The sequence below is a fragment of the Crinia signifera genome, unplaced genomic scaffold (genome assembly GCF_055691185.1).
Source record: "Crinia signifera unplaced genomic scaffold, ASM5569118v1 HAP2_SCAFFOLD_443, whole genome shotgun sequence".
In the NCBI taxonomy this organism is placed as follows: Eukaryota; Metazoa; Chordata; class Amphibia; order Anura; family Myobatrachidae; genus Crinia; species Crinia signifera.
In genome coordinates this window covers 1-25652 of record NW_028142336.1, presented here as the reverse complement: position 1 = coordinate 25652, position 25652 = coordinate 1, and the positions used below count along the sequence as shown (strand labels likewise).

The window sequence follows — 25652 nt, the reverse complement described above, 5'->3', positions numbered from 1 at the left end:
AGGAGGCCAGGATTAGCCAGTGGCAGCTGACCCGCACCAGGCTAGATGTGCCCGGCATGGAACACATCTCTCTTCTTCTGTGAGGAGAATATGTCCATTCGGGACTTTTTTGCCTCCTTCTAGTCCAGAGGATGACAAAAGTCGCCTGCGGGACACTTTGTGCAGGACAGGGAGCATATTCAAACGCATTTAGATGATTTGTGAACTCCTGTACACACATTTGGATAACACAGGCAGGTGGCATCATGGTACTGGCACACACACAGGCAGGTGGCTTCAAGGTAACGGCACTCTTGTCTAAAGAATTCTTGCTACTGTGACAAGGTCAAAATACTTTCTAGACTCGACTGCTGGGATTTTTGTTTTGGTTCTGAGGAGTTTGCTTGTCGCTTCCTGTAATAGCCCATACAGCTAGTACGATGGCTATGGTTATCTAGTCCCATGTCTTGCTGCAATGAAATGGACCTCTAGCCAAGAGGAATGACGTTACAGTACTTGGGTCAGTAGCTCAGATCGTGATTTTGGTGCCAGAACTGTTGAAAATCTCCAGTATGAGGAGGCGTCCAACACATTGGACCAGGGGGCCAGCCATGTGTTACATAAAGATGTCATCGTTAATCTAGCAGAGAGGGCAGCCGACATCCACACTCCACAAGAGCTCAGGTGGATAACACAGGCAGGAAGCATCCTCATATGTTATCTAGCCACTCTGGCTACAATGACAAGCTCAGGACACCTAGCATATTCCATTGTCTGGTATTGTTCTGGATGTGAGGAATGCTGGTGACACTGGCACTAAATTGTCTCAAAATAATCCATGTAGCTATGTGACATTCCATGGCCTCGCCACGTTGACACGGTTGTGTTTTGAAAAAGGCAGAGAAGGGAGCCGAAAGTAGAGATTAGATAAATAGAGGATAGAAAAAAAGGAAACATATTTGTAGGAAGAATACTTGAACATCAGTGGTGCACCAACAAATAACTGTTCGAAAATAATAGTGTTACTATATGTTTTTTTAGACCAAGTAGCGTCCTAATAAATGCAGCCAGCATGGATACTGTAGGTGCAGAGGGGCGCCTGATATGAAGCATGCGGTCCAGTGGTAAATCACCATGCTGGAGGAGAGACTGGCACCTTTTAGAGGACACCATGAGCAGTTAGGCCCACCAACTTGCTGGCCAAGATTAGAGAAAAAAATCAGCCAAACTGTGGAGAATTTATATATGGCAAAAAATATGTATTGGCAAAGATTTCCCCCAAGCAATTGTTCTTCTGCACAAGAAAGATGCCACACCGGATATCTATTTAAAATGCACAGTTGAAATTAGCACCTGGAGCAAAAGACTGAATAGCGAGCCCAAATTTAGTAGTACACTATATTGGCCCAATGGAAGCGGTGTGCGAGTATCATTATGATGAGCATCACATTAGACTTTACATTTTACAGAGGAGGATAGGAGGAGGGAGAGGACTACTTTGTCCGCTTTCTCTACCTGCTGCCTCATGTCCTGACTATCCCTGCCGTTCTTACTTCTTGCCTCAGGTCTCCTTACCTGTACATCTTGTCACCTGTCTGTCTCCCCCTCCTTCTAGATTGTAAGCTCCATAGAGCAGGGCCCTCTCCCCTTCTGTACTCACAGCACCCTTCTTACATTTCAATTACAGCTCTCTTACTCACCTGCAATCTACACCTGCATCTCTTCTCACTCACTTCCCTATATATCTGCTGTATTGTGTACCAAGAGATGTGCTGCTAATTGCTAATTGTGCTGTTTTTGATCTTCTGTCACTGTTATGTCTAGTTCTGTTTACCCTGTACTGTTCTAATATGTTCTATTTGTACGGCGCTGCGTACCACGTGTGGCGCCTTATAAATAAAAAATATGGTACTTGTTTCCTAGCACGGCCACACCGATTTACATCGGGGTGGTCGTGTCGACGGCCACACCGATTTACATCGGGGTGGTCGTGTCGGAAAAATCGGGTCGATCGCATCGCATGCGATTTGGTCGCATGCGATGCGATCGACGCGACCGACCGATTTTGGACCCGATTTTTTTTTTTGAATGAAATGTAAATCGGGTCCCTGGGACCCGATTTTACATTGAATTCAATGTAAAATATTCCCAACCCCCCCAAATGTCACGGCGTACACCCCACCCCACGATAGACGCCAACCCAAAGCGTGGCGAGCGCAGCGAGCCCGCGAGGGGCGGTGGTGCGCGTCCTCCGACCTTTTCATTCCCCTACTATCCACGTCGGCGTGGAGTTGAGAATAGAATAGTGTGGCGAGCGCAGCGAGCCACCGAGCCCGAAGCGTGGCGAGGGGACGCGTATACACGTCCCCTCGCCGGGGGTATACGCGTCCCCTCGCCGGGCTCGCCACGCTTCGGGCTCGGTGGCTCGCTGCGCTCGCCACACTATTCTATTCTCAACTCCACGCCGACGTGGATTGTAGGGGAATGAAAAGGTCGGAGGACGCGCACCGCCGCCACTCGCGGGCTCGCTGCGCTGGCCACGCTTCGGGTTGGCGTCTATCGTGGGGTGACGACGGGGACATCTATAATGTGAAATGGGTCATATTGGCCCATTTCACATTTTTCACATTTTTTCAAGATTTCAATGTTAAAAAATATTTTAACATTGAAGCCTATGGAAAAATCGGGGGCATCGCGTCGGGACCAATGTTAATGGTAGCGACCGACGCGATGCCCCCGATATTTTACCTTTCCCGACAAGATTTCAATGTTAAAATATTTTTTATATTTGAAGCCTATGGGGAAATCGGGGGCATCGCGTCGGTCGCGTCGGGACCATTGTTAATGGTCCCGACCGACGCGATGCCCCCGATATTGTCTCCTAGCCGGCAAAATGGACCTGATTTCAAAGGAAATCGGGTCCATCGTATGGATCGTGTACCTTAACTTAAAGGTACACGATCCATACGATTGTGGCCGTGCTAGGAAACAACAATCGTTTTTATTCTCTATTACTGTACACTCAGGTCTCTTGTATATTCATTGTTCTTATAGCCATATACTACCCTAGATGGTTTGTGAACTCCGCTGACTGTCATAAAAATATTAACCCCCCCCCCCCCCCTTAATTGTCATGGGGAAATGGAAATTAACTAATAGACTGTGCATCAATATAAATCCAGTTCTAACAACAATATACGTATTATGTTGTAACTGATTATTATTTGCACCGAGAGCATCTTCACTGTAAACCTCAATACGATCTAGACTAGAAAGTGTCCACTGAGAAAGTAAAAGCGGAAAATAGAGTAATATTACATTTACTTTCTCAGTTTTCTGACATTCACCTTGTGGTCTAAGTGGATACTTTGTCACAGATTGATATCACTAATGTTTCAATAGAATAGTAGCAATACTATAACAATGTTTCCCATTAGTATCATACATGCGGTACTTTTGATTATTTTCAAAGCCACTCAGACAATATGAGAACAGAGCTAGCTCTAACATATGCAGAGAGCAGTACTAGGGGGGAGTAGGACAGTTCCCCAGGGCCCCCGTATTTTAGGGGACCCTCTGTCCGGAGCTGCTCTGCTCCTGCTGTCAAACCTAAAAAGCCTCCACCGCCAGCAGCAGCGGAGGTTGGAGAGAGGCAGCAGATAGAGAGGAGTCCTGGATTGGAGTCCCAGCCTTCGTGTGTCCTTCTCTCCCTCCCTGAGGTAAGTGTGGCGGTGGGACTGGGGAGGGCACGGTGTGTGGGCTGACCGAGGGCTTAATCCGGCTCTGAGTCTGACCTCATAAATATATATATATTTTTTCTGCTTCGGCGATCCATCAGTGATCGTAATACTGTGAAAGTGCCATGCTCTGCAGATACTGTGACCTGTTGTTGTTACAGCAATCTCATAGTACGATCTCCCGGGTTTCAGACACCTGTAAGGCACTTCTATTGTTCCCATGCAGTACTTTCCCCGCCCATGGTAGCTATGGTATGTAATGTAATATAATATGTTTACGTTTATTTTCCAAAACGCTTTAGCCCAGAGTTCCTTGTTGTGATGGTGCAATGTAGTATCACCGCCGTGTGCTATGCATATAAGGGACCATTGGGTCGGTGTCCCTTCTCGCTCGGATCATGATGCCAGCACATACTTCTCGTTCATTCTGGTGACTAACACGTGACCTAACCTCCTCGCGTCATTTCGTTCCCGCGCCCGCCTGTTCTATACAATAAAGGGAGAAAACGGAACGTCATAGAGGACTCGTTTGAAAACGAGAATGACTTTGCCAATCAGGAGGGTGGATGCCCTTAGCTCACCCAATGACAGCGCAGCACTGTGTATAAATGGAGATGGCAGCGGCTGAATTCGATTCACTTTTCTTTCTACAGAACAGACTGAGGTGCTGAAGTGCGTGTTGAAGAAGGATGGCCAGGACAAAGCAAACCGCTCGCAAATCTACTGGCGGGAAAGCTCCCCGCAAGCAGCTAGCAACCAAGGCTGCCCGGAAAAGCGCCCCAGCTACCGGCGGCGTGAAGAAGCCTCACCGCTACCGACCCGGGACTGTGGCTCTCCGTGAGATCCGCCGCTACCAGAAATCCACCGAGCTTCTCATCCGCAAGCTGCCCTTCCAGCGCCTGGTGCGTGAGATCGCCCAGGACTTCAAGACCGACCTGCGCTTCCAGAGCTCTGCTGTCATGGCCCTGCAAGAGGCCAGCGAAGCTTATCTGGTGGGGCTCTTCGAGGACACCAACCTGTGCGCCATCCACGCCAAGAGGGTGACCATCATGCCAAAAGACATCCAGCTGGCCCGCAGGATCCGTGGGGAGAGGGCATAGATACTTGGCACTTCTAGAAACCCAACAACGACAACAAAGGCTCTTTTCAGAGCCACCAAATCTTTCTAAACGAGCTATAGCATCAATGACATAGTAGTGTTCACACTGGAGGCATGGTAAGGTGCCCGGTTGTCCGCTAAAGGCCTTAATTACCAGACACACAGCTTGTGTTCGCCTTCCGTCCTTCACAACATGGGGCACTTTAAAAAAAAAAAAAATCTGTATACGTATACAGACTTGAGCATAAGTTACATTACTAGCTATTATAATTGGACATTCTTTCATATATATATATATATATATATATTTATATGAGACTTAAGCATAAGGTACATTACTGGCTCAAGCCTCGGCTGTTTCTTATCTTCTCCGTGATTTGTCACCAGCCTGTTACTTGCACGAAACAGGCACAATCTTCATCTATCCAGGGAACGAACAGACTACCGGCCTTCACAGTAAAACGACTGATGTTAAGTACAAGAAAAGTCTCAGTTCTAGCTCCTTCATCTCTTTCCAGGGCTAGGCACAAGTCTCCCTTCAGATAAGCGGGGCATGTTACGCGGGACGGTAATGCAATATCACTACACACGTTAAACTCAATTTACGTCCCTGTTGTTAAGCGTAGAAAGGCCACAGTGGCACTTACACCTGTCCCGCTAATTCGGGCGAATAACTTCCATGTATACATTTTAAACATGAATCAGCTCTTTAAGGTCGGGGTGGGTGGCTCTGAAAAGAGCCTTTGTGTTTTAGGTAAAGTATTTTTTTGCCGTTGAATTACTTGCTCTTAGCTGGCTTGTGGCTCTCGGTCTTCTTGGGCAGCAGCACTGCCTGGATGTTAGGCAGAACACCTCCCTGGGCGATGGTCACCCCACCGAGCAGCTTGTTGAGCTCTTCGTCGTTGCGTACAGCCAGCTGCAGGTGGCGGGGGATGATGCGGGTCTTCTTGTTGTCGCGGGCAGCGTTTCCGGCAAGCTCCAGAATCTCAGCCGTCAGATATTCCAGCACCGCGGCCAGGTAGACCGGGGCACCGGCACCCACTCGTTCCGCATAGTTTCCCTTCCTTAACAGACGATGCACGCGACCAACTGGGAACTGGAGACCAGCCCTGGATGAACGAGTCTTGGCCTTAGCCCGGGTTTTGCCGCCTTGTTTACCTCTTCCAGACATAAGAGCTAACGGAGCAAAAAAGCTTTACAAATACAGATGGAAACCTGCGAAAGTGTAAGTGTAAAATACCGCCCTCCTCTTATATACTCAGCTACCCGATGCTGTCTGCTCTGTGATTGGCCTGCTTACAAATTAACCAATGCAGCTCAAGTTTATCCACAGACCAATCCGTATCTGAAGGGTGGAGTCAACGATGCTGCTTTTCGTCACACGACAATTCTACCCAATAGAGTAGCTTACAGCAGCGATGCCTCGTTTGCATAAGATCCCTATAAATAGAGCAGCTATAGCCGACGTACGGCACTTTTGCACACAGTCATTTCTTCTCGAATTTGAAGCGGTTATTTGTTGATAAGCTACAATGCCAGATCCAGCAAAGTCTGCGCCGGCGCCCAAGAAGGGCTCTAAGAAAGCGGTGACCAAGACCCAGAAGAAGGATGGGAAGAAGCGTAGAAAGACCAGGAAGGAGAGTTACGCCATTTACGTGTACAAGGTGCTGAAGCAGGTGCACCCTGATACCGGCATCTCCTCCAAGGCTATGGGCATCATGAACTCCTTTGTCAACGATATCTTTGAGCGCATTGCTGGGGAAGCTTCCCGCCTGGCTCACTACAACAAGCGCTCCACCATCACCTCCAGGGAGATCCAGACCGCCGTACGTCTGCTGCTGCCTGGAGAGCTGGCCAAGCACGCCGTGTCCGAGGGCACCAAGGCCGTCACCAAGTACACCAGCGCCAAGTAATCTCCCCTTCTCCCACCCACACCAACACAAAGGCTCTTTTCAGAGCCACCCACCTTCTCTCTAATCGAGCTGTAACTATGATGGTTTTTGCTGTGTCCAGGCTCACGGGATAAGTGCACACCGACAGACATAACTGACTTGTGACGTACCCTCTAGCTATTGTTAACCCTACTGGTTCAGAAAAAAAAAAAAAAAAAAAATGCCTTTACTTACCACTTGCAAAGCTGCATTCTGTAGTTCTCTTTCTAGGATCTGAATCCAGTTTCAAATATAGGACCGGTTCGTTACATTGCAGATGTCACTGGTTAAATAAATAAATAAATAGAAAAAGAAAAGATACATGCGACCCATAGGGCAGCAATGTTCCCCGTGTGCAGCTGCCGAAAATCGAAAGCATTCTGTTGGATGGAAACGTTGCAAAGTACTGTTAAATTGTAACAGTTGGTGCCTTTAAACATCACATTCGAATTTTCGATGAGCACCGTTGCCAATGGATCACTGTCTTTCTAAATGAAGGGTGCAGTATGTTAACGTAGCTCTATTGTACCCAGTTACTTCTGTGACTCGGTTCCGTTTCGATGCATTTAATTAAGGGTGAACACGTAATTCCTGCTCAGGCAAACTCGGTTCCCACTGTAACACACACACACACACACACACCGAGTCCGGGAGCTATGGAAACGTTAAAGTAGTTGTGATTATCAGAAGCAGTTTCCCAGTGGGAATGTTTTTGGTGATGTTTTTAATTTCCCGCCGATATCTGAGCGACTCTCATTGTGTGGGTCCTTTGTCGTTACCAATTCCCCCACTTTCAAAGTGAACATATACAATGTATCTATATCTATTCCACGTATAATAAAATGTAAAAAAAAATAAAACTATTATCGTCGGGACCGGTCTGGTCATTACGTTTCATCCACACAAATATTCACCACAACGTAGCTGAATAGTTTAGTTCTCTAATCAAGCTGAAATGTTACACTGGGTATTAACGAAGAAAACAATACCAAGAGAGCAGTTCATATAAATCTAAACATAAAACAATATCTTCTAGTAATGAACGAAAGGAAAACAATAAAAGGGTTGTGCTTATGAACGAATGGCAAGGCGATACAAGACTCCGCCTTTAAGTCCAAGTCACCCATCAGGTCCGCTCTTCCACTTTATAAAAGCCGCTGACAGGAAACTATACTCATTCTTACTGTTTGTCACAGAAGGATTTTTGAGAATGTCTGGAAGAGGTAAAGGCGGAAAGGGGCTCGGCAAAGGAGGCGCTAAGCGTCACAGGAAGGTTCTCCGTGACAACATCCAGGGCATTACCAAGCCTGCCATCCGTCGTCTAGCTAGGCGAGGGGGTGTTAAGCGTATCTCTGGACTCATCTACGAGGAGACCCGCGGTGTGCTGAAGGTGTTTCTGGAGAATGTCATTCGTGATGCCGTCACCTACACCGAGCACGCCAAGAGGAAGACTGTGACCGCTATGGACGTGGTCTATGCTCTGAAACGCCAGGGCCGTACTCTCTATGGGTTCGGGGGTTAAATTCCCAGGAGCATCTCACTCAGTCACCCACACACAAAGGCCCTTTTCAGGGCCACCCATCTTTTCTACGAGAGCGCTGTTCCAACCTCCCTGTGTAATGCGGCTATTTGCCGGGTCCTAATATGAATTCATTCCCTCACACTAGCCGCACCGTTAGTGGATGCAGGCAGTGAGGTGCCACGGGTGCAGTGGTTCCTTTTTAGTGTCGGTGATTGTGTAATTTGGTAATCCGCAATTTGTTGACAGGGTTGCGGTACAAACCACGCTGGTAGCGACCACTGCACAGAGGCATATACGTTTTCCGGACAATTGTGTTTGAAAGGGTCACGATGAATGCAGATTTAACAACGATCCAGTCCGCCTTTCTCTGCGTTTTACTAAGCTCTATATACTGTGTATATACTCTTGCACCACACGATTTGCAGCAGTTACTCCAGCTGGGGATAATTAAAAAAAAAAAAAAAAAAATACACGAGGCTGAGCTAAAGAGTTCTATAGTGGTGAATCACGCATCTTCCCTGACAGCTCTGCCACAGATTGCGCTGGCCCTATACAGAGGATGTAGGGCAGAACCGGCTGGGCGGTATGGTGCCACAGGTGAATGCGCCCCCCGGTTTACAGTGATTCATTGAAACGCGCACCAAAACGCTATATGCGCTATGAAGCGTTTATTAAAGAGTTGATACTTAACTTGTTTCATTATTCCCACTTCCAAGCACATCTGTAGAATTGTGAAGTGACTGAATTTAAGGGGCAAGCTACAACATTCTGGTGCACCTGTTGATGACTTACTGAAGGGCGCAGCCATCAGGCCACGCCGTGCGCTCACAGCTCTGTCGAGAGAGGGTGGGTGGCTCTGAAAAGAGCCTTTTGGGGGGAGAACAAGGGAGCGAGGATGCGGCGGTTCAGCCATTACTTCTTTGCCGCGGCTTTCTTGGGCTTGGCTGCCTTCTTGGCCGGACTTTTTGCGGCTTTGGGCTTCGCCGCCTTCTTGGCCGGACTCTTGGCGGCTTTGGGTTTCGCTGCCTTCTTGGCCGGACTCTTGGCGGCCGCCTTCTTCGGCTTCACCGCTTTAGGCTTCTTTGGGCTTTTGGCAGCTGCAGCCGCCTTTGCTGGCTTCTTCACCTTCTTCGGGCTCTTGGCTGCACTCGGAGCTTTCTTGGGCTTCTTCGGGGATTTGGCCACTTTCTTTGCAGCAGGTTTCTTGGGCTTCAGAGACTTCTGGGCGACCTTCTTGCTCTCCGCCTGCTTCTTATTGAGCTTGAAGGAGCCGGAAGCGCCGGTGCCTTTCACCTGGGTGAGAGTTCCTTTGGTGACCAAACTTTTCACGCCCAGCTTCACGCGGCTGTTGTTCTTCTCCACATCGTAGCCTCCGGCAGCCAGAGCTTTCTTCAGGGCGGCAAGAGAAACCCCGCTGCGCTCTTTGGAGGCGGCCACGGTTTTCACGATCAGCTCGGAGACGCTGGGTCCAGAAGACTTGGCGCTTTTCTTGGCTCCTCCAGCAGCTTTCTTTGGCTGCCTCTTCTTTTTGGCTGCGCCCTCTGAAGGCGGAACAGCAGCGGCGGCGGGTGCGGTCTCTGCCATGGTACGGTTGGATAGATCAGCAACAAAAAAAAAAAAACGCGGTATCGTTAAGTCACACACAGTCAGTGCCCTGAGCAGCTGATGTCTCTTATATAACCTGCCGGATGTGCTGTGATTGGCTGATCAGAGGGGAGCGTTCTGTGCTCCTATTGGCGGAACAAGCAGCCGTGTAAACCTTGTCCTAGCTTTCGAGTTTGTCAAGATCTGCTCTCGCCCTGTGTTTTGCTAGCGCAGAAAAGGTGCATTTTTTATGGCATGAGAGGAACAGAGGACCGGTTCTCTTCACCACCTTCGTTCTCCAAGGTCTCCCCTAACACCATATGGCAACCGCTAGCTTAAGCGCTAAGAAGGAGGCCAGGATTAGCCAGTGGCAGCTGACCCGCACCAGGCTAGATGTGCCCGGCATGGAACACATCTCTCTTCTTCTGTGAGGAGAATATGTCCATTCGGGACTTTTTTGCCTCCTTCTAGTCCAGAGGATGACAAAAGTCGCCTGCGGGACACTTTGTGCAGGACAGGGAGCATATTCAAACGCATTTAGATGATTTGTGAACTCCTGTACACACATTTGGATAACACAGGCAGGTGGCATCATGGTACTGGCACACACACAGGCAGGTGGCTTCAAGGTAACGGCACTCTTGTCTAAAGAATTCTTGCTACTGTGACAAGGTCAAAATACTTTCTAGACTCGACTGCTGGGATTTTTGTTTTGGTTCTGAGGAGTTTGCTTGTCGCTTCCTGTAATAGCCCATACAGCTAGTACGATGGCTATGGTTATCTAGTCCCATGTCTTGCTGCAATGAAATGGACCTCTAGCCAAGAGGAATGACGTTACAGTACTTGGGTCAGTAGCTCAGATCGTGATTTTGGTGCCAGAACTGTTGAAAATCTCCAGTATGAGGAGGCGTCCAACACATTGGACCAGGGGGCCAGCCATGTGTTACATAAAGATGTCATCGTTAATCTAGCAGAGAGGGCAGCCGACATCCACACTCCACAAGAGCTCAGGTGGATAACACAGGCAGGAAGCATCCTCATATGTTATCTAGCCACTCTGGCTACAATGACAAGCTCAGGACACCTAGCATATTCCATTGTCTGGTATTGTTCTGGATGTGAGGAATGCTGGTGACACTGGCACTAAATTGTCTCAAAATAATCCATGTAGCTATGTGACATTCCATGGCCTCGCCACGTTGACACGGTTGTGTTTTGAAAAAGGCAGAGAAGGGAGCCGAAAGTAGAGATTAGATAAATAGAGGATAGAAAAAAAGGAAACATATTTGTAGGAAGAATACTTGAACATCAGTGGTGCACCAACAAATAACTGTTCGAAAATAATAGTGTTACTATATGTTTTTTTAGACCAAGTAGCGTCCTAATAAATGCAGCCAGCATGGATACTGTAGGTGCAGAGGGGCGCCTGATATGAAGCATGCGGTCCAGTGGTAAATCACCATGCTGGAGGAGAGACTGGCACCTTTTAGAGGACACCATGAGCAGTTAGGCCCACCAACTTGCTGGCCAAGATTAGAGAAAAAAATCAGCCAAACTGTGGAGAATTTATATATGGCAAAAAATATGTATTGGCAAAGATTTCCCCCAAGCAATTGTTCTTCTGCACAAGAAAGATGCCACACCGGATATCTATTTAAAATGCACAGTTGAAATTAGCACCTGGAGCAAAAGACTGAATAGCGAGCCCAAATTTAGTAGTACACTATATTGGCCCAATGGAAGCGGTGTGCGAGTATCATTATGATGAGCATCACATTAGACTTTACATTTTACAGAGGAGGATAGGAGGAGGGAGAGGACTACTTTGTCCGCTTTCTCTACCTGCTGCCTCATGTCCTGACTATCCCTGCCGTTCTTACTTCTTGCCTCAGGTCTCCTTACCTGTACATCTTGTCACCTGTCTGTCTCCCCCTCCTTCTAGATTGTAAGCTCCATAGAGCAGGGCCCTCTCCCCTTCTGTACTCACAGCACCCTTCTTACATTTCAATTACAGCTCTCTTACTCACCTGCAATCTACACCTGCATCTCTTCTCACTCACTTCCCTATATATCTGCTGTATTGTGTACCAAGAGATGTGCTGCTAATTGCTAATTGTGCTGTTTTTGATCTTCTGTCACTGTTATGTCTAGTTCTGTTTACCCTGTACTGTTCTAATATGTTCTATTTGTACGGCGCTGCGTACCACGTGTGGCGCCTTATAAATAAAAAATATGGTACTTGTTTCCTAGCACGGCCACACCGATTTACATCGGGGTGGTCGTGTCGACGGCCACACCGATTTACATCGGGGTGGTCGTGTCGGAAAAATCGGGTCGATCGCATCGCATGCGATTTGGTCGCATGCGATGCGATCGACGCGACCGACCGATTTTGGACCCGATTTTTTTTTTTGAATGAAATGTAAATCGGGTCCCTGGGACCCGATTTTACATTGAATTCAATGTAAAATATTCCCAACCCCCCCAAATGTCACGGCGTACACCCCACCCCACGATAGACGCCAACCCAAAGCGTGGCGAGCGCAGCGAGCCCGCGAGGGGCGGTGGTGCGCGTCCTCCGACCTTTTCATTCCCCTACTATCCACGTCGGCGTGGAGTTGAGAATAGAATAGTGTGGCGAGCGCAGCGAGCCACCGAGCCCGAAGCGTGGCGAGGGGACGCGTATACACGTCCCCTCGCCGGGGGTATACGCGTCCCCTCGCCGGGCTCGCCACGCTTCGGGCTCGGTGGCTCGCTGCGCTCGCCACACTATTCTATTCTCAACTCCACGCCGACGTGGATTGTAGGGGAATGAAAAGGTCGGAGGACGCGCACCGCCGCCACTCGCGGGCTCGCTGCGCTGGCCACGCTTCGGGTTGGCGTCTATCGTGGGGTGACGACGGGGACATCTATAATGTGAAATGGGTCATATTGGCCCATTTCACATTTTTCACATTTTTTCAAGATTTCAATGTTAAAAAATATTTTAACATTGAAGCCTATGGAAAAATCGGGGGCATCGCGTCGGGACCAATGTTAATGGTAGCGACCGACGCGATGCCCCCGATATTTTACCTTTCCCGACAAGATTTCAATGTTAAAATATTTTTTATATTTGAAGCCTATGGGGAAATCGGGGGCATCGCGTCGGTCGCGTCGGGACCATTGTTAATGGTCCCGACCGACGCGATGCCCCCGATATTGTCTCCTAGCCGGCAAAATGGACCTGATTTCAAAGGAAATCGGGTCCATCGTATGGATCGTGTACCTTAACTTAAAGGTACACGATCCATACGATTGTGGCCGTGCTAGGAAACAACAATCGTTTTTATTCTCTATTACTGTACACTCAGGTCTCTTGTATATTCATTGTTCTTATAGCCATATACTACCCTAGATGGTTTGTGAACTCCGCTGACTGTCATAAAAATATTAACCCCCCCCCCCCCCCTTAATTGTCATGGGGAAATGGAAATTAACTAATAGACTGTGCATCAATATAAATCCAGTTCTAACAACAATATACGTATTATGTTGTAACTGATTATTATTTGCACCGAGAGCATCTTCACTGTAAACCTCAATACGATCTAGACTAGAAAGTGTCCACTGAGAAAGTAAAAGCGGAAAATAGAGTAATATTACATTTACTTTCTCAGTTTTCTGACATTCACCTTGTGGTCTAAGTGGATACTTTGTCACAGATTGATATCACTAATGTTTCAATAGAATAGTAGCAATACTATAACAATGTTTCCCATTAGTATCATACATGCGGTACTTTTGATTATTTTCAAAGCCACTCAGACAATATGAGAACAGAGCTAGCTCTAACATATGCAGAGAGCAGTACTAGGGGGGAGTAGGACAGTTCCCCAGGGCCCCCGTATTTTAGGGGACCCTCTGTCCGGAGCTGCTCTGCTCCTGCTGTCAAACCTAAAAAGCCTCCACCGCCAGCAGCAGCGGAGGTTGGAGAGAGGCAGCAGATAGAGAGGAGTCCTGGATTGGAGTCCCAGCCTTCGTGTGTCCTTCTCTCCCTCCCTGAGGTAAGTGTGGCGGTGGGACTGGGGAGGGCACGGTGTGTGGGCTGACCGAGGGCTTAATCCGGCTCTGAGTCTGACCTCATAAATATATATATATTTTTTCTGCTTCGGCGATCCATCAGTGATCGTAATACTGTGAAAGTGCCATGCTCTGCAGATACTGTGACCTGTTGTTGTTACAGCAATCTCATAGTACGATCTCCCGGGTTTCAGACACCTGTAAGGCACTTCTATTGTTCCCATGCAGTACTTTCCCCGCCCATGGTAGCTATGGTATGTAATGTAATATAATATGTTTACGTTTATTTTCCAAAACGCTTTAGCCCAGAGTTCCTTGTTGTGATGGTGCAATGTAGTATCACCGCCGTGTGCTATGCATATAAGGGACCATTGGGTCGGTGTCCCTTCTCGCTCGGATCATGATGCCAGCACATACTTCTCGTTCATTCTGGTGACTAACACGTGACCTAACCTCCTCGCGTCATTTCGTTCCCGCGCCCGCCTGTTCTATACAATAAAGGGAGAAAACGGAACGTCATAGAGGACTCGTTTGAAAACGAGAATGACTTTGCCAATCAGGAGGGTGGATGCCCTTAGCTCACCCAATGACAGCGCAGCACTGTGTATAAATGGAGATGGCAGCGGCTGAATTCGATTCACTTTTCTTTCTACAGAACAGACTGAGGTGCTGAAGTGCGTGTTGAAGAAGGATGGCCAGGACAAAGCAAACCGCTCGCAAATCTACTGGCGGGAAAGCTCCCCGCAAGCAGCTAGCAACCAAGGCTGCCCGGAAAAGCGCCCCAGCTACCGGCGGCGTGAAGAAGCCTCACCGCTACCGACCCGGGACTGTGGCTCTCCGTGAGATCCGCCGCTACCAGAAATCCACCGAGCTTCTCATCCGCAAGCTGCCCTTCCAGCGCCTGGTGCGTGAGATCGCCCAGGACTTCAAGACCGACCTGCGCTTCCAGAGCTCTGCTGTCATGGCCCTGCAAGAGGCCAGCGAAGCTTATCTGGTGGGGCTCTTCGAGGACACCAACCTGTGCGCCATCCACGCCAAGAGGGTGACCATCATGCCAAAAGACATCCAGCTGGCCCGCAGGATCCGTGGGGAGAGGGCATAGATACTTGGCACTTCTAGAAACCCAACAACGACAACAAAGGCTCTTTTCAGAGCCACCAAATCTTTCTAAACGAGCTATAGCATCAATGACATAGTAGTGTTCACACTGGAGGCATGGTAAGGTGCCCGGTTGTCCGCTAAAGGCCTTAATTACCAGACACACAGCTTGTGTTCGCCTTCCGTCCTTCACAACATGGGGCACTTTAAAAAAAAAAAAAATCTGTATACGTATACAGACTTGAGCATAAGTTACATTACTAGCTATTATAATTGGACATTCTTTCATATATATATATATATATTTATATGAGACTTAAGCATAAGGTACATTACTGGCTCAAGCCTCGGCTGTTTCTTATCTTCTCCGTGATTTGTCACCAGCCTGTTACTTGCACGAAACAGGCACAATCTTCATCTATCCAGGGAACGAACAGACTACCGGCCTTCACAGTAAAACGACTGATGTTAAGTACAAGAAAAGTCTCAGTTCTAGCTCCTTCATCTCTTTCCAGGGCTAGGCACAAGTCTCCCTTCAGATAAGCGGGGCATGTTACGCGGGACGGTAATGCAATATCACTACACACGTTAAACTCAATTTACGTCCCTGTTGTTAAGCGTAGAAAGGCCACAGTGGCACTTACACCTGTCCCGCTAATTCGGGCGAATAACTTCCATGTATACATTTTAAACATGAATCAGCTCTTTAAGGTCGGGGTGGGTGGCTCTGAAAAGAGCCTTTGTGTTTTAGGTAAAGTATTTTTTTGCCGTTGAATTACTTGCTCTTAGCTGGCTTGTGGCTCTCGGTCTTCTTGGGCAGCAGCACTGCCTGGATGTTAGGCAGAACACCTCCCTGGGCGATGGTCACCCCACCGAGCAGCTTGTTGAGCTCTTCGTCGTTGCGTACAGCCAGCTGCAGGTGGCGGGGGATGATGCGGGTCTTCTTGTTGTCGCGGGCAGCGTTTCCGGCAAGCTCCAGAATCTCAGCCGTCAGATATTCCAGCACCGCGGCCAGGTAGACCGGGGCACCGGCACCCACTCGTTCCGCATAGTTTCCCTTCCTTAACAGACGATGCACGCGACCAACTGGGAACTGGAGACCAGCCCTGGATGAACGAGTCTTGGCCTTAGCCCGGGTTTTGCCGCCTTGTTTACCTCTTCCAGACATAATAGCTAACGGAGCAAAAAAGCTTTACAAATACAGATGGAAACCTGCGAAAGTGTAAGTGTAAAATACCGCCCTCCTCTTATATACTCAGCTACCCGATGCTGTCTGCTCTGTGATTGGCCTGCTTACAAATTAACCAATGCAGCTCAAGTTTATCCACAGACCAATCCGTATCTGAAGGGTGGAGTCAACGATGCTGCTTTTCGTCACACGACAATTCTACCCAATAGAGTAGCTTACAGCAGCGATGCCTCGTTTGCATAAGATCCCTATAAATAGAGCAGCTATAGCCGACGTACGGCACTTTTGCACACAGTCATTTCTTCTCGAATTTGAAGCGGTTATTTGTTGATAAGCTACAATGCCAGATCCAGCAAAGTCTGCGCCGGCGCCCAAGAAGGGCTCTAAGAAAGCGGTGACCAAGACCCAGAAGAAGGATGGGAAGAAGCGTAGAAAGACCAGGAAGGAGAGTTACGCCATTTACGTGTACAAGGTGCTGAAGCAGGTGCACCCTGATACCGGCATCTCCTCCAAGGCTATGGGCATCATGAACTCCTTTGTCAACGATATCTTTGAGCGCATTGCTGGGGAAGCTTCCCGCCTGGCTCACTACAACAAGCGCTCCACCATCACCTCCAGGGAGATCCAGACCGCCGTACGTCTGCTGCTGCCTGGAGAGCTGGCCAAGCACGCCGTGTCCGAGGGCACCAAGGCCGTCACCAAGTACACCAGCGCCAAGTAATCTCCCCTTCTCCCACCCACACCAACACAAAGGCTCTTTTCAGAGCCACCCACCTTCTCTCTAATCGAGCTGTAACTATGATGGTTTTTGCTGTGTCCAGGCTCACGGGATAAGTGCACACCGACAGACATAACTGACTTGTGACGTACCCTCTAGCTATTGTTAACCCTACTGGTTCAGAAAAAAAAAAAAAAAAAAAATGCCTTTACTTACCACTTGCAAAGCTGCATTCTGTAGTTCTCTTTCTAGGATCTGAATCCAGTTTCAAATATAGGACCGGTTCGTTACATTGCAGATGTCACTGGTTAAATAAATAAATAAATAGAAAAAGAAAAGATACATGCGACCCATAGGGCAGCAATGTTCCCCGTGTGCAGCTGCCGAAAATCGAAAGCATTCTGTTGGATGGAAACGTTGCAAAGTACTGTTAAATTGTAACAGTTGGTGCCTTTAAACATCACATTCGAATTTTCGATGAGCACCGTTGCCAATGGATCACTGTCTTTCTAAATGAAGGGTGCAGTATGTTAACGTAGCTCTATTGTACCCAGTTACTTCTGTGACTCGGTTCCGTTTCGATGCATTTAATTAAGGGTGAACACGTAATTCCTGCTCAGGCAAACTCGGTTCCCACTGTAACACACACACACACACACACACCGAGTCCGGGAGCTATGGAAACGTTAAAGTAGTTGTGATTATCAGAAGCAGTTTCCCAGTGGGAATGTTTTTGGTGATGTTTTTAATTTCCCGCCGATATCTGAGCGACTCTCATTGTGTGGGTCCTTTGTCGTTACCAATTCCCCCACTTTCAAAGTGAACATATACAATGTATCTATATCTATTCCACGTATAATAAAATGTAAAAAAAATAAAACTATTATCGTCGGGACCGGTCTGGTCATTACGTTTCATCCACACAAATATTCACCACAACGTAGCTGAATAGTTTAGTTCTCTAATCAAGCTGAAATGTTACACTGGGTATTAACGAAGAAAACAATACCAAGAGAGCAGTTCATATAAATCTAAACATAAAACAATATCTTCTAGTAATGAACGAAAGGAAAACAATAAAAGGGTTGTGCTTATGAACGAATGGCAAGGCGATACAAGACTCCGCCTTTAAGTCCAAGTCACCCATCAGGTCCGCTCTTCCACTTTATAAAAGCCGCTGACAGGAAACTATACTCATTCTTACTGTTTGTCACAGAAGGATTTTTGAGAATGTCTGGAAGAGGTAAAGGCGGAAAGGGGCTCGGCAAAGGAGGCGCTAAGCGTCACAGGAAGGTTCTCCGTGACAACATCCAGGGCATTACCAAGCCTGCCATCCGTCGTCTAGCTAGGCGAGGGGGTGTTAAGCGTATCTCTGGACTCATCTACGAGGAGACCCGCGGTGTGCTGAAGGTGTTTCTGGAGAATGTCATTCGTGATGCCGTCACCTACACCGAGCACGCCAAGAGGAAGACTGTGACCGCTATGGACGTGGTCTATGCTCTGAAACGCCAGGGCCGTACTCTCTATGGGTTCGGGGGTTAAATTCCCAGGAGCATCTCACTCAGTCACCCACACACAAAGGCCCTTTTCAGGGCCACCCATCTTTTCTACGAGAGCGCTGTTCCAACCTCCCTGTGTAATGCGGCTATTTGCCGGGTCCTAATATGAATTCATTCCCTCACACTAGCCGCACCGTTAGTGGATGCAGGCAGTGAGGTGCCACGGGTGCAGTGGTTCCTTTTTAGTGTCGGTGATTGTGTAATTTGGTAATCCGCAATTTGTTGACAGGGTTGCGGTACAAACCACGCTGGTAGCGACCACTGCACAGAGGCATATACGTTTTCCGGACAATTGTGTTTGAAAGGGTCACGATGAATGCAGATTTAACAACGATCCAGTCCGCCTTTCTCTGCGTTTTACTAAGCTCTATATACTGTGTATATACTCTTGCACCACACGATTTGCAGCAGTTACTCCAGCTGGGGATAATTAAAAAAAAAAAAAAAAAAATACACGAGGCTGAGCTAAAGAGTTCTATAGTGGTGAATCACGCATCTTCCCTGACAGCTCTGCCACAGATTGCGCTGGCCCTATACAGAGGATGTAGGGCAGAACCGGCTGGGCGGTATGGTGCCACAGGTGAATGCGCCCCCCGGTTTACAGTGATTCATTGAAACGCGCACCAAAACGCTATATGCGCTATGAAGCGTTTATTAAAGAGTTGATACTTAACTTGTTTCATTATTCCCACTTCCAAGCACATCTGTAGAATTGTGAAGTGACTGAATTTAAGGGGCAAGCTACAACATTCTGGTGCACCTGTTGATGACTTACTGAAGGGCGCAGCCATCAGGCCACGCCGTGCGCTCACAGCTCTGTCGAGAGAGGGTGGGTGGCTCTGAAAAGAGCCTTTTGGGGGGAGAACAAGGGAGCGAGGATGCGGCGGTTCAGCCATTACTTCTTTGCCGCGGCTTTCTTGGGCTTGGCTGCCTTCTTGGCCGGACTTTTTGCGGCTTTGGGCTTCGCCGCCTTCTTGGCCGGACTCTTGGCGGCTTTGGGTTTCGCTGCCTTCTTGGCCGGACTCTTGGCGGCCGCCTTCTTCGGCTTCACCGCTTTAGGCTTCTTTGGGCTTTTGGCAGCTGCAGCCGCCTTTGCTGGCTTCTTCACCTTCTTCGGGCTCTTGGCTGCACTCGGAGCTTTCTTGGGCTTCTTCGGGGATTTGGCCACTTTCTTTGCAGCAGGTTTCTTGGGCTTCAGAGACTTCTGGGCGACCTTCTTGCTCTCCGCCTGCTTCTTATTGAGCTTGAAGGAGCCGGAAGCGCCGGTGCCTTTCACCTGGGTGAGAGTTCCTTTGGTGACCAAACTTTTCACGCCCAGCTTCACGCGGCTGTTGTTCTTCTCCACATCGTAGCCTCCGGCAGCCAGAGCTTTCTTCAGGGCGGCAAGAGAAACCCCGCTGCGCTCTTTGGAGGCGGCCACGGTTTTCACGATCAGCTCGGAGACGCTGGGTCCAGAAGACTTGGCGCTTTTCTTGGCTCCTCCAGCAGCTTTCTTTGGCTGCCTCTTCTTTTTGGCTGCGCCCTCTGAAGGCGGAACAGCAGCGGCGGCGGGTGCGGTCTCTGCCATGGTACGGTTGGATAGATCAGCAACAAAAAAAAACAAACGCGGTATCGTTAAGTCACACACAGTCAGTGCCCTGAGCAGCTGATGTCTCTTATATAACCTGCCGGATGTGCTGTGATTGGCTGATCAGAGGGGAGCGTTCTGTGCTCCTATTGGCGGAACAAGCAGCCGTGTAAACCTTGTCCTAGCTTTCGAGTTTGTCAAGATCTGCTCTCGCCCTGTGTTTTGCTAGCGCAGAAAAGGTGCATTTTTTATGGCATGAGAGGAACAGAGGACCGGTTCTCTTCACCACCTTCGTTCTCCAAGGTCTCCCCTAACACCATATGGCAACCGCTAGCTTAAGCGCTAAGAAGGAGGCCAGGATTAGCCAGTGGCAGCTGACCCGCACCAGGCTAGATGTGCCCGGCATGGAACACATCTCTCTTCTTCTGTGAGGAGAATATGTCCATTCGGGACTTTTTTGCCTCCTTCTAGTCCAGAGGATGACAAAAGTCGCCTGCGGGACACTTTGTGCAGGACAGGGAGCATATTCAAACGCATTTAGATGATTTGTGAACTCCTGTACACACATTTGGATAACACAGGCAGGTGGCATCATGGTACTGGCACACACACAGGCAGGTGGCTTCAAGGTAACGGCACTCTTGTCTAAAGAATTCTTGCTACTGTGACAAGGTCAAAATACTTTCTAGACTCGACTGCTGGGATTTTTGTTTTGGTTCTGAGGAGTTTGCTTGTCGCTTCCTGTAATAGCCCATACAGCTAGTACGATGGCTATGGTTATCTAGTCCCATGTCTTGCTGCAATGAAATGGACCTCTAGCCAAGAGGAATGACGTTACAGTACTTGGGTCAGTAGCTCAGATCGTGATTTTGGTGCCAGAACTGTTGAAAATCTCCAGTATGAGGAGGCGTCCAACACATTGGACCAGGGGGCCAGCCATGTGTTACATAAAGATGTCATCGTTAATCTAGCAGAGAGGGCAGCCGACATCCACACTCCACAAGAGCTCAGGTGGATAACACAGGCAGGAAGCATCCTCATATGTTATCTAGCCACTCTGGCTACAATGACAAGCTCAGGACACCTAGCATATTCCATTGTCTGGTATTGTTCTGGATGTGAGGAATGCTGGTGACACTGGCACTAAATTGTCTCAAAATAATCCATGTAGCTATGTGACATTCCATGGCCTCGCCACGTTGACACGGTTGTGTTTTGAAAAAGGCAGAGAAGGGAGCCGAAAGTAGAGATTAGATAAATAGAGGATAGAAAAAAAGGAAACATATTTGTAGGAAGAATACTTGAACATCAGTGGTGCACCAACAAATAACTGTTCGAAAATAATAGTGTTACTATATGTTTTTTTAGACCAAGTAGCGTCCTAATAAATGCAGCCAGCATGGATACTGTAGGTGCAGAGGGGCGCCTGATATGAAGCATGCGGTCCAGTGGTAAATCACCATGCTGGAGGAGAGACTGGCACCTTTTAGAGGACACCATGAGCAGTTAGGCCCACCAACTTGCTGGCCAAGATTAGAGAAAAAAATCAGCCAAACTGTGGAGAATTTATATATGGCAAAAAATATGTATTGGCAAAGATTTCCCCCAAGCAATTGTTCTTCTGCACAAGAAAGATGCCACACCGGATATCTATTTAAAATGCACAGTTGAAATTAGCACCTGGAGCAAAAGACTGAATAGCGAGCCCAAATTTAGTAGTACACTATATTGGCCCAATGGAAGCGGTGTGCGAGTATCATTATGATGAGCATCACATTAGACTTTACATTTTACAGAGGAGGATAGGAGGAGGGAGAGGACTACTTTGTCCGCTTTCTCTACCTGCTGCCTCATGTCCTGACTATCCCTGCCGTTCTTACTTCTTGCCTCAGGTCTCCTTACCCAGCCTTCGTGTGTCCTTCTCTCCCTCCCTGAGGTAAGTGTGGCGGTGGGACTGGGGAGGGCACGGTGTGTGGGCTGACCGAGGGCTTAATCCGGCTCTGAGTCTGACCTCATAAATATATATATATTTTTTCTGCTTCGGCGATCCATCAGTGATCGTAATACTGTGAAAGTGCCATGCTCTGCAGATACTGTGACCTGTTGTTGTTACAGCAATCTCATAGTACGATCTCCCGGGTTTCAGACACCTGTAAGGCACTTCTATTGTTCCCATGCAGTACTTTCCCCGCCCATGGTAGCTATGGTATGTAATGTAATATAATATGTTTACGTTTATTTTCCAAAACGCTTTAGCCCAGAGTTCCTTGTTGTGATGGTGCAATGTAGTATCACCGCCGTGTGCTATGCATATAAGGGACCATTGGGTCGGTGTCCCTTCTCGCTCGGATCATGATGCCAGCACATACTTCTCGTTCATTCTGGTGACTAACACGTGACCTAACCTCCTCGCGTCATTTCGTTCCCGCGCCCGCCTGTTCTATACAATAAAGGGAGAAAACGGAACGTCATAGAGGACTCGTTTGAAAACGAGAATGACTTTGCCAATCAGGAGGGTGGATGCCCTTAGCTCACCCAATGACAGCGCAGCACTGTGTATAAATGGAGATGGCAGCGGCTGAATTCGATTCACTTTTCTTTCTACAGAACAGACTGAGGTGCTAAAGTGCGTGTTGAAGAAGGATGGCCAGGACAAAGCAAACCGCTCGCAAATCTACTGGCGGGAAAGCTCCCCGCAAGCAGCTAGCAACCAAGGCTGCCCGGAAAAGCGCCCCAGCTACCGGCGGCGTGAAGAAGCCTCACCGCTACCGACCCGGGACTGTGGCTCTCCGTGAGATCCGCCGCTACCAGAAATCCACCGAGCTTCTCATCCGCAAGCTGCCCTTCCAGCGCCTGGTGCGTGAGATCGCCCAGGACTTCAAGACCGACCTGCGCTTCCAGAGCTCTGCTGTCATGGCCCTGCAAGAGGCCAGCGAAGCTTATCTGGTGGGGCTCTTCGAGGACACCAACCTGTGCGCCATCCACGCCAAGAGGGTGACCATCATGCCAAAAGACATCCAGCTGGCCCGCAGGATCCGTGGGGAGAGGGCATAGATACTTGGCACTTCTAGAAACCCAACAACGACAACAAAGGCTCTTTTCAGAGCCACCAAATCTTTCTAAACGAGCTATAGCATCAATGACATAGTAGTGTTCACACTGGAGGCATGGTAAGGTGCCCGGTTGTCCGCTAAAGGCCTTAATTACCAGACACACAGCTTGTGTTCGCCTTCCGTCCTTCACAACATGGGGCACTATAAAAAAAAAAAAAAATCTGTATACGTATACAGACTTGAGCATAAGTTACATTACTAGCTATTATAATTAAACATTCTTTCATATATATGAGACTTAAGCATAAGGTACATTACTGGCTCAAGCCTCGGCTGTTTCTTATCTTCTCCGTGATTTGTCACCAGCCTGTTACTTGCACGACACAGGCACAATCTTCATCTATCCAGGGGGAACGAACAGACTACCGGCCTTCACAGTAAACGATTGATGTTAAGTACAAGAAAAGTCTCAGTTCTAGCTCCTTCATCTCTTTCCAGGGCTAGGCACAAGTCTCCCTTCAGATAAGCGGGGCATGTTACGCGGGACGGTAATGCAATTTCACTACATACGTTAAACTCAATTTACGTCCCTGTTGTTAAGCGTAGAAAGGCCACAGTGGCACTTACACCTGTCCCGCTAATTCGGGCGAATAACTTCCATGTATACATTTTAAACATGAATCAGCTCTTTAAGGTCGGGGTGGGTGGCTCTGAAAAGAGCCTTTGTGTTTTAGGTAAAATATTTTTTTGCCGTTGAATTACTTGCTCTTAGCTGGCTTGTGGCTCTCGGTCTTCTTGGGCAGCAGCACTGCCTGGATGTTAGGCAGAACACCTCCCTGGGCGATGGTCACCCCACCGAGCAGCTTGTTGAGCTCTTCGTCGTTGCGTACAGCCAGCTGCAGGTGGCGGGGGATGATGCGGGTCTTCTTGTTGTCGCGGGCAGCGTTTCCGGCAAGCTCCAGAATCTCAGCCGTCAGATATTCCAGCACCGCGGCCAGGTAGACCGGGGCACCGGCACCCACTCGTTCCGCATAGTTTCCCTTCCTTAACAGACGATGCACGCGACCAACTGGGAACTGGAGACCAGCCCTGGATGAACGAGTCTTGGCCTTAGCCCGGGTTTTGCCGCCTTGTTTACCTCTTCCAGACATAATAGCTAACGGAGCAAAAAAGCTTTACAAATACAGATGGAAACCTGCAAAAGTGTAAGTGTAAAATACCGCCCTCCTCTTATATACTCAGTTACCCGATGCTGTCTGCTCTGTGATTGGCCTGCTTACAAATTAACCAATGCAGCTCAAGTTTATCCACAGACCAATCCGTATCTGAAGGGTGGAGTCAACGATGCTGCTTTTCGTCACACGACAATTCTACCCAATAGAGTAGCTTACAGCAGCGATGCCTCGTTTGCATAAGATCCCTATAAATAGAGCAGCTATAGCCGACGTACGGCACTTTTGCACACAGTCATTTCTTCTCGAATTTGAAGCGGTTATTTGTTGATAAGCTACAATGCCTGATCCAGCAAAGTCTGCGCCGGCGCCCAAGAAGGGCTCTAAGAAAGCGGTGACCAAGACCCAGAAGAAGGATGGGAAGAAGCGTAGAAAGACCAGGAAGGAGAGTTACGCCATTTACGTGTACAAGGTGCTGAAGCAGGTGCACCCTGATACCGGCATCTCCTCCAAGGCTATGGGCATCATGAACTCCTTTGTCAACGATATCTTTGAGCGCATTGCTGGGGAAGCTTCCCGCCTGGCTCACTACAACAAGCGCTCCACCATCACCTCCAGGGAGATCCAGACCGCCGTACGTCTGCTGCTGCCTGGAGAGCTGGCCAAGCACGCCGTGTCCGAGGGCACCAAGGCCGTCACCAAGTACACCAGCGCCAAGTAATCTCCCCTTCTCCCACCCACACCAACACAAAGGCTCTTTTCAGAGCCACCCACCTTCTCTCTAATCGAGCTGTAACTATGATGGTTTTTGCTGTGTCCAGGCTCACGGGATAAGTGCACACCGACAGACATAACTGACTTGTGACGTACCCTCTAGCTATTGTTAACCCTACTGGTTCAGAAAAAAAAAAAGTGCCTTTACTTACCACTTGCAAAGCTGCATTCTGTAGTTATCTTTCTAGGATCTGAATCCAGTTTCAAATATAGGACCGGTTCGTTACATTGCATATGTCACTGGTTAAATAAATAAATAGAAAAAGAAAAGATACATGCGACCCATAGGGCAGCAATGTTCCCCGTGTGCAGCTGCCGAAAATCGAAAGCATTCTGTTGGATGGAAACGTTGCAAAGTACTGTTAAATTGTAACAGTTGGTGCCTTTAAACATCACATTCGAATTTTCGATGAGCACCGTTGCCAATGGATCACTGTCTTTCTAAATGAAGGGTGCAGTATGTTAACGTAGCTCTATTGTACCCAGTTACTTCTGTGACTCGGTTCCGTTTCGATGCATTTAATTAAGGGTGAACACGTAATTCCTGCTCAGGCAAACTCGGTTCCCACTGTAACACACACACACACACACCGAGTCCGGGAGCTATG

At 48.4% G+C, this 25652-nt stretch overlaps 13 protein-coding genes across 15 annotated transcripts; 8 read left to right on the top strand and 5 right to left on the bottom strand.

Moving 5' to 3' along the window:
* The first annotated feature begins 4405 nt into the window (after nucleotides 1–4405).
* LOC146055443 (histone H3) lies at nucleotides 4406–4871 on the top strand. Its single transcript, XM_083168237.1, has one exon. It carries the CDS (start codon nucleotides 4406–4408, stop codon nucleotides 4814–4816), a length of 411 nt encoding a protein of 136 aa, XP_083024363.1. The 3' UTR covers nucleotides 4817–4871.
* Nucleotides 4872–5593: 722 nt separating this feature from the next.
* Nucleotides 5594–5986, bottom strand: LOC146055479 (histone H2A type 1). The gene has a single exon (XM_083168276.1). It carries the CDS (start codon nucleotides 5984–5986, stop codon nucleotides 5594–5596), a length of 393 nt encoding a protein of 130 aa, XP_083024402.1.
* A 361-nt stretch (nucleotides 5987–6347) lies between these two features.
* Nucleotides 6348–6728, top strand: LOC146055492 (histone H2B 1.1). The gene has a single exon (XM_083168288.1). It carries the CDS (start codon nucleotides 6348–6350, stop codon nucleotides 6726–6728), a length of 381 nt encoding a protein of 126 aa, XP_083024414.1.
* A 1228-nt stretch (nucleotides 6729–7956) lies between these two features.
* Nucleotides 7957–8268, top strand: LOC146055455 (histone H4). Its single transcript, XM_083168248.1, has one exon. The coding sequence runs from the start codon at nucleotides 7957–7959 to the stop codon at nucleotides 8266–8268; it is 312 nt and encodes a 103-aa protein (XP_083024374.1).
* Nucleotides 8269–9180: 912 nt separating this feature from the next.
* LOC146055465 (histone H1-like) lies at nucleotides 9181–9929 on the bottom strand. 2 transcript variants are annotated; one of them, XM_083168260.1, is made up of 2 exons: nucleotides 9253–9928; nucleotides 9181–9219 (listed from the first exon to the last, which is right to left on the bottom strand). In XM_083168260.1, exons 1-2 carry the CDS (start codon nucleotides 9850–9852, stop codon nucleotides 9181–9183), a joined length of 639 nt encoding a protein of 212 aa, XP_083024386.1. In that variant the 5' UTR covers nucleotides 9853–9928. The 2 variants fall into 2 exon arrangements, with proteins under 2 accessions (XP_083024386.1, XP_083024385.1); XM_083168259.1 differs by having other exon boundaries at nucleotides 9181–9929.
* Nucleotides 9930–14605: 4676 nt separating this feature from the next.
* Nucleotides 14606–15071, top strand: LOC146055444 (histone H3). The gene has a single exon (XM_083168238.1). The coding sequence runs from the start codon at nucleotides 14606–14608 to the stop codon at nucleotides 15014–15016; it is 411 nt and encodes a 136-aa protein (XP_083024364.1). The 3' UTR covers nucleotides 15017–15071.
* Nucleotides 15072–15787: 716 nt separating this feature from the next.
* On the bottom strand, nucleotides 15788–16180 carry LOC146055478 (histone H2A type 1). Its single transcript, XM_083168275.1, has one exon. It carries the CDS (start codon nucleotides 16178–16180, stop codon nucleotides 15788–15790), a length of 393 nt encoding a protein of 130 aa, XP_083024401.1.
* Nucleotides 16181–16541: 361 nt separating this feature from the next.
* Nucleotides 16542–16922, top strand: LOC146055493 (histone H2B 1.1). Its single transcript, XM_083168289.1, has one exon. The coding sequence runs from the start codon at nucleotides 16542–16544 to the stop codon at nucleotides 16920–16922; it is 381 nt and encodes a 126-aa protein (XP_083024415.1).
* A 1227-nt stretch (nucleotides 16923–18149) lies between these two features.
* LOC146055456 (histone H4) lies at nucleotides 18150–18461 on the top strand. The gene has a single exon (XM_083168249.1). It carries the CDS (start codon nucleotides 18150–18152, stop codon nucleotides 18459–18461), a length of 312 nt encoding a protein of 103 aa, XP_083024375.1.
* A 912-nt stretch (nucleotides 18462–19373) lies between these two features.
* Nucleotides 19374–20091, bottom strand: LOC146055464 (histone H1-like). 2 transcript variants are annotated; one of them, XM_083168258.1, is made up of 2 exons: nucleotides 19446–20091; nucleotides 19374–19412 (listed from the first exon to the last, which is right to left on the bottom strand). In XM_083168258.1, the coding sequence occupies exons 1-2, from the start codon at nucleotides 20043–20045 to the stop codon at nucleotides 19374–19376; spliced, it is 639 nt and encodes a 212-aa protein (XP_083024384.1). In that variant the 5' UTR covers nucleotides 20046–20091. The 2 variants fall into 2 exon arrangements, with proteins under 2 accessions (XP_083024384.1, XP_083024383.1); XM_083168257.1 differs by having other exon boundaries at nucleotides 19374–20091.
* A 2597-nt stretch (nucleotides 20092–22688) lies between these two features.
* LOC146055440 (histone H3) lies at nucleotides 22689–23154 on the top strand. The gene has a single exon (XM_083168235.1). It carries the CDS (start codon nucleotides 22689–22691, stop codon nucleotides 23097–23099), a length of 411 nt encoding a protein of 136 aa, XP_083024361.1. The 3' UTR covers nucleotides 23100–23154.
* Nucleotides 23155–23856: 702 nt separating this feature from the next.
* Nucleotides 23857–24249, bottom strand: LOC146055480 (histone H2A type 1). Its single transcript, XM_083168277.1, has one exon. It carries the CDS (start codon nucleotides 24247–24249, stop codon nucleotides 23857–23859), a length of 393 nt encoding a protein of 130 aa, XP_083024403.1.
* Nucleotides 24250–24610: 361 nt separating this feature from the next.
* LOC146055489 (histone H2B 1.1) lies at nucleotides 24611–24991 on the top strand. Its single transcript, XM_083168286.1, has one exon. It carries the CDS (start codon nucleotides 24611–24613, stop codon nucleotides 24989–24991), a length of 381 nt encoding a protein of 126 aa, XP_083024412.1.
* Nucleotides 24992–25652: the final 661 nt, after the last annotated feature.

What these genes read in the sequence shown, in the direction of transcription:
- LOC146055443 (XM_083168237.1), top strand. Translation starts at nt 4,406, where the DNA reads ATGGCCAGGACAAAGCAAACCGCTCGCAAATCTACTGGCGGGAAAGCT.
- LOC146055479 (XM_083168276.1), bottom strand. Translation starts at nt 5,986, where the DNA reads ATGTCTGGAAGAGGTAAACAAGGCGGCAAAACCCGGGCTAAGGCCAAG.
- LOC146055492 (XM_083168288.1), top strand. Translation starts at nt 6,348, where the DNA reads ATGCCAGATCCAGCAAAGTCTGCGCCGGCGCCCAAGAAGGGCTCTAAG.
- LOC146055455 (XM_083168248.1), top strand. Translation starts at nt 7,957, where the DNA reads ATGTCTGGAAGAGGTAAAGGCGGAAAGGGGCTCGGCAAAGGAGGCGCT.
- LOC146055465 (XM_083168259.1), bottom strand. Translation starts at nt 9,852, where the DNA reads ATGGCAGAGACCGCACCCGCCGCCGCTGCTGTTCCGCCTTCAGAGGGC.
- LOC146055444 (XM_083168238.1), top strand. Translation starts at nt 14,606, where the DNA reads ATGGCCAGGACAAAGCAAACCGCTCGCAAATCTACTGGCGGGAAAGCT.
- LOC146055478 (XM_083168275.1), bottom strand. Translation starts at nt 16,180, where the DNA reads ATGTCTGGAAGAGGTAAACAAGGCGGCAAAACCCGGGCTAAGGCCAAG.
- LOC146055493 (XM_083168289.1), top strand. Translation starts at nt 16,542, where the DNA reads ATGCCAGATCCAGCAAAGTCTGCGCCGGCGCCCAAGAAGGGCTCTAAG.
- LOC146055456 (XM_083168249.1), top strand. Translation starts at nt 18,150, where the DNA reads ATGTCTGGAAGAGGTAAAGGCGGAAAGGGGCTCGGCAAAGGAGGCGCT.
- LOC146055464 (XM_083168257.1), bottom strand. Translation starts at nt 20,045, where the DNA reads ATGGCAGAGACCGCACCCGCCGCCGCTGCTGTTCCGCCTTCAGAGGGC.
- LOC146055440 (XM_083168235.1), top strand. Translation starts at nt 22,689, where the DNA reads ATGGCCAGGACAAAGCAAACCGCTCGCAAATCTACTGGCGGGAAAGCT.
- LOC146055480 (XM_083168277.1), bottom strand. Translation starts at nt 24,249, where the DNA reads ATGTCTGGAAGAGGTAAACAAGGCGGCAAAACCCGGGCTAAGGCCAAG.
- LOC146055489 (XM_083168286.1), top strand. Translation starts at nt 24,611, where the DNA reads ATGCCTGATCCAGCAAAGTCTGCGCCGGCGCCCAAGAAGGGCTCTAAG.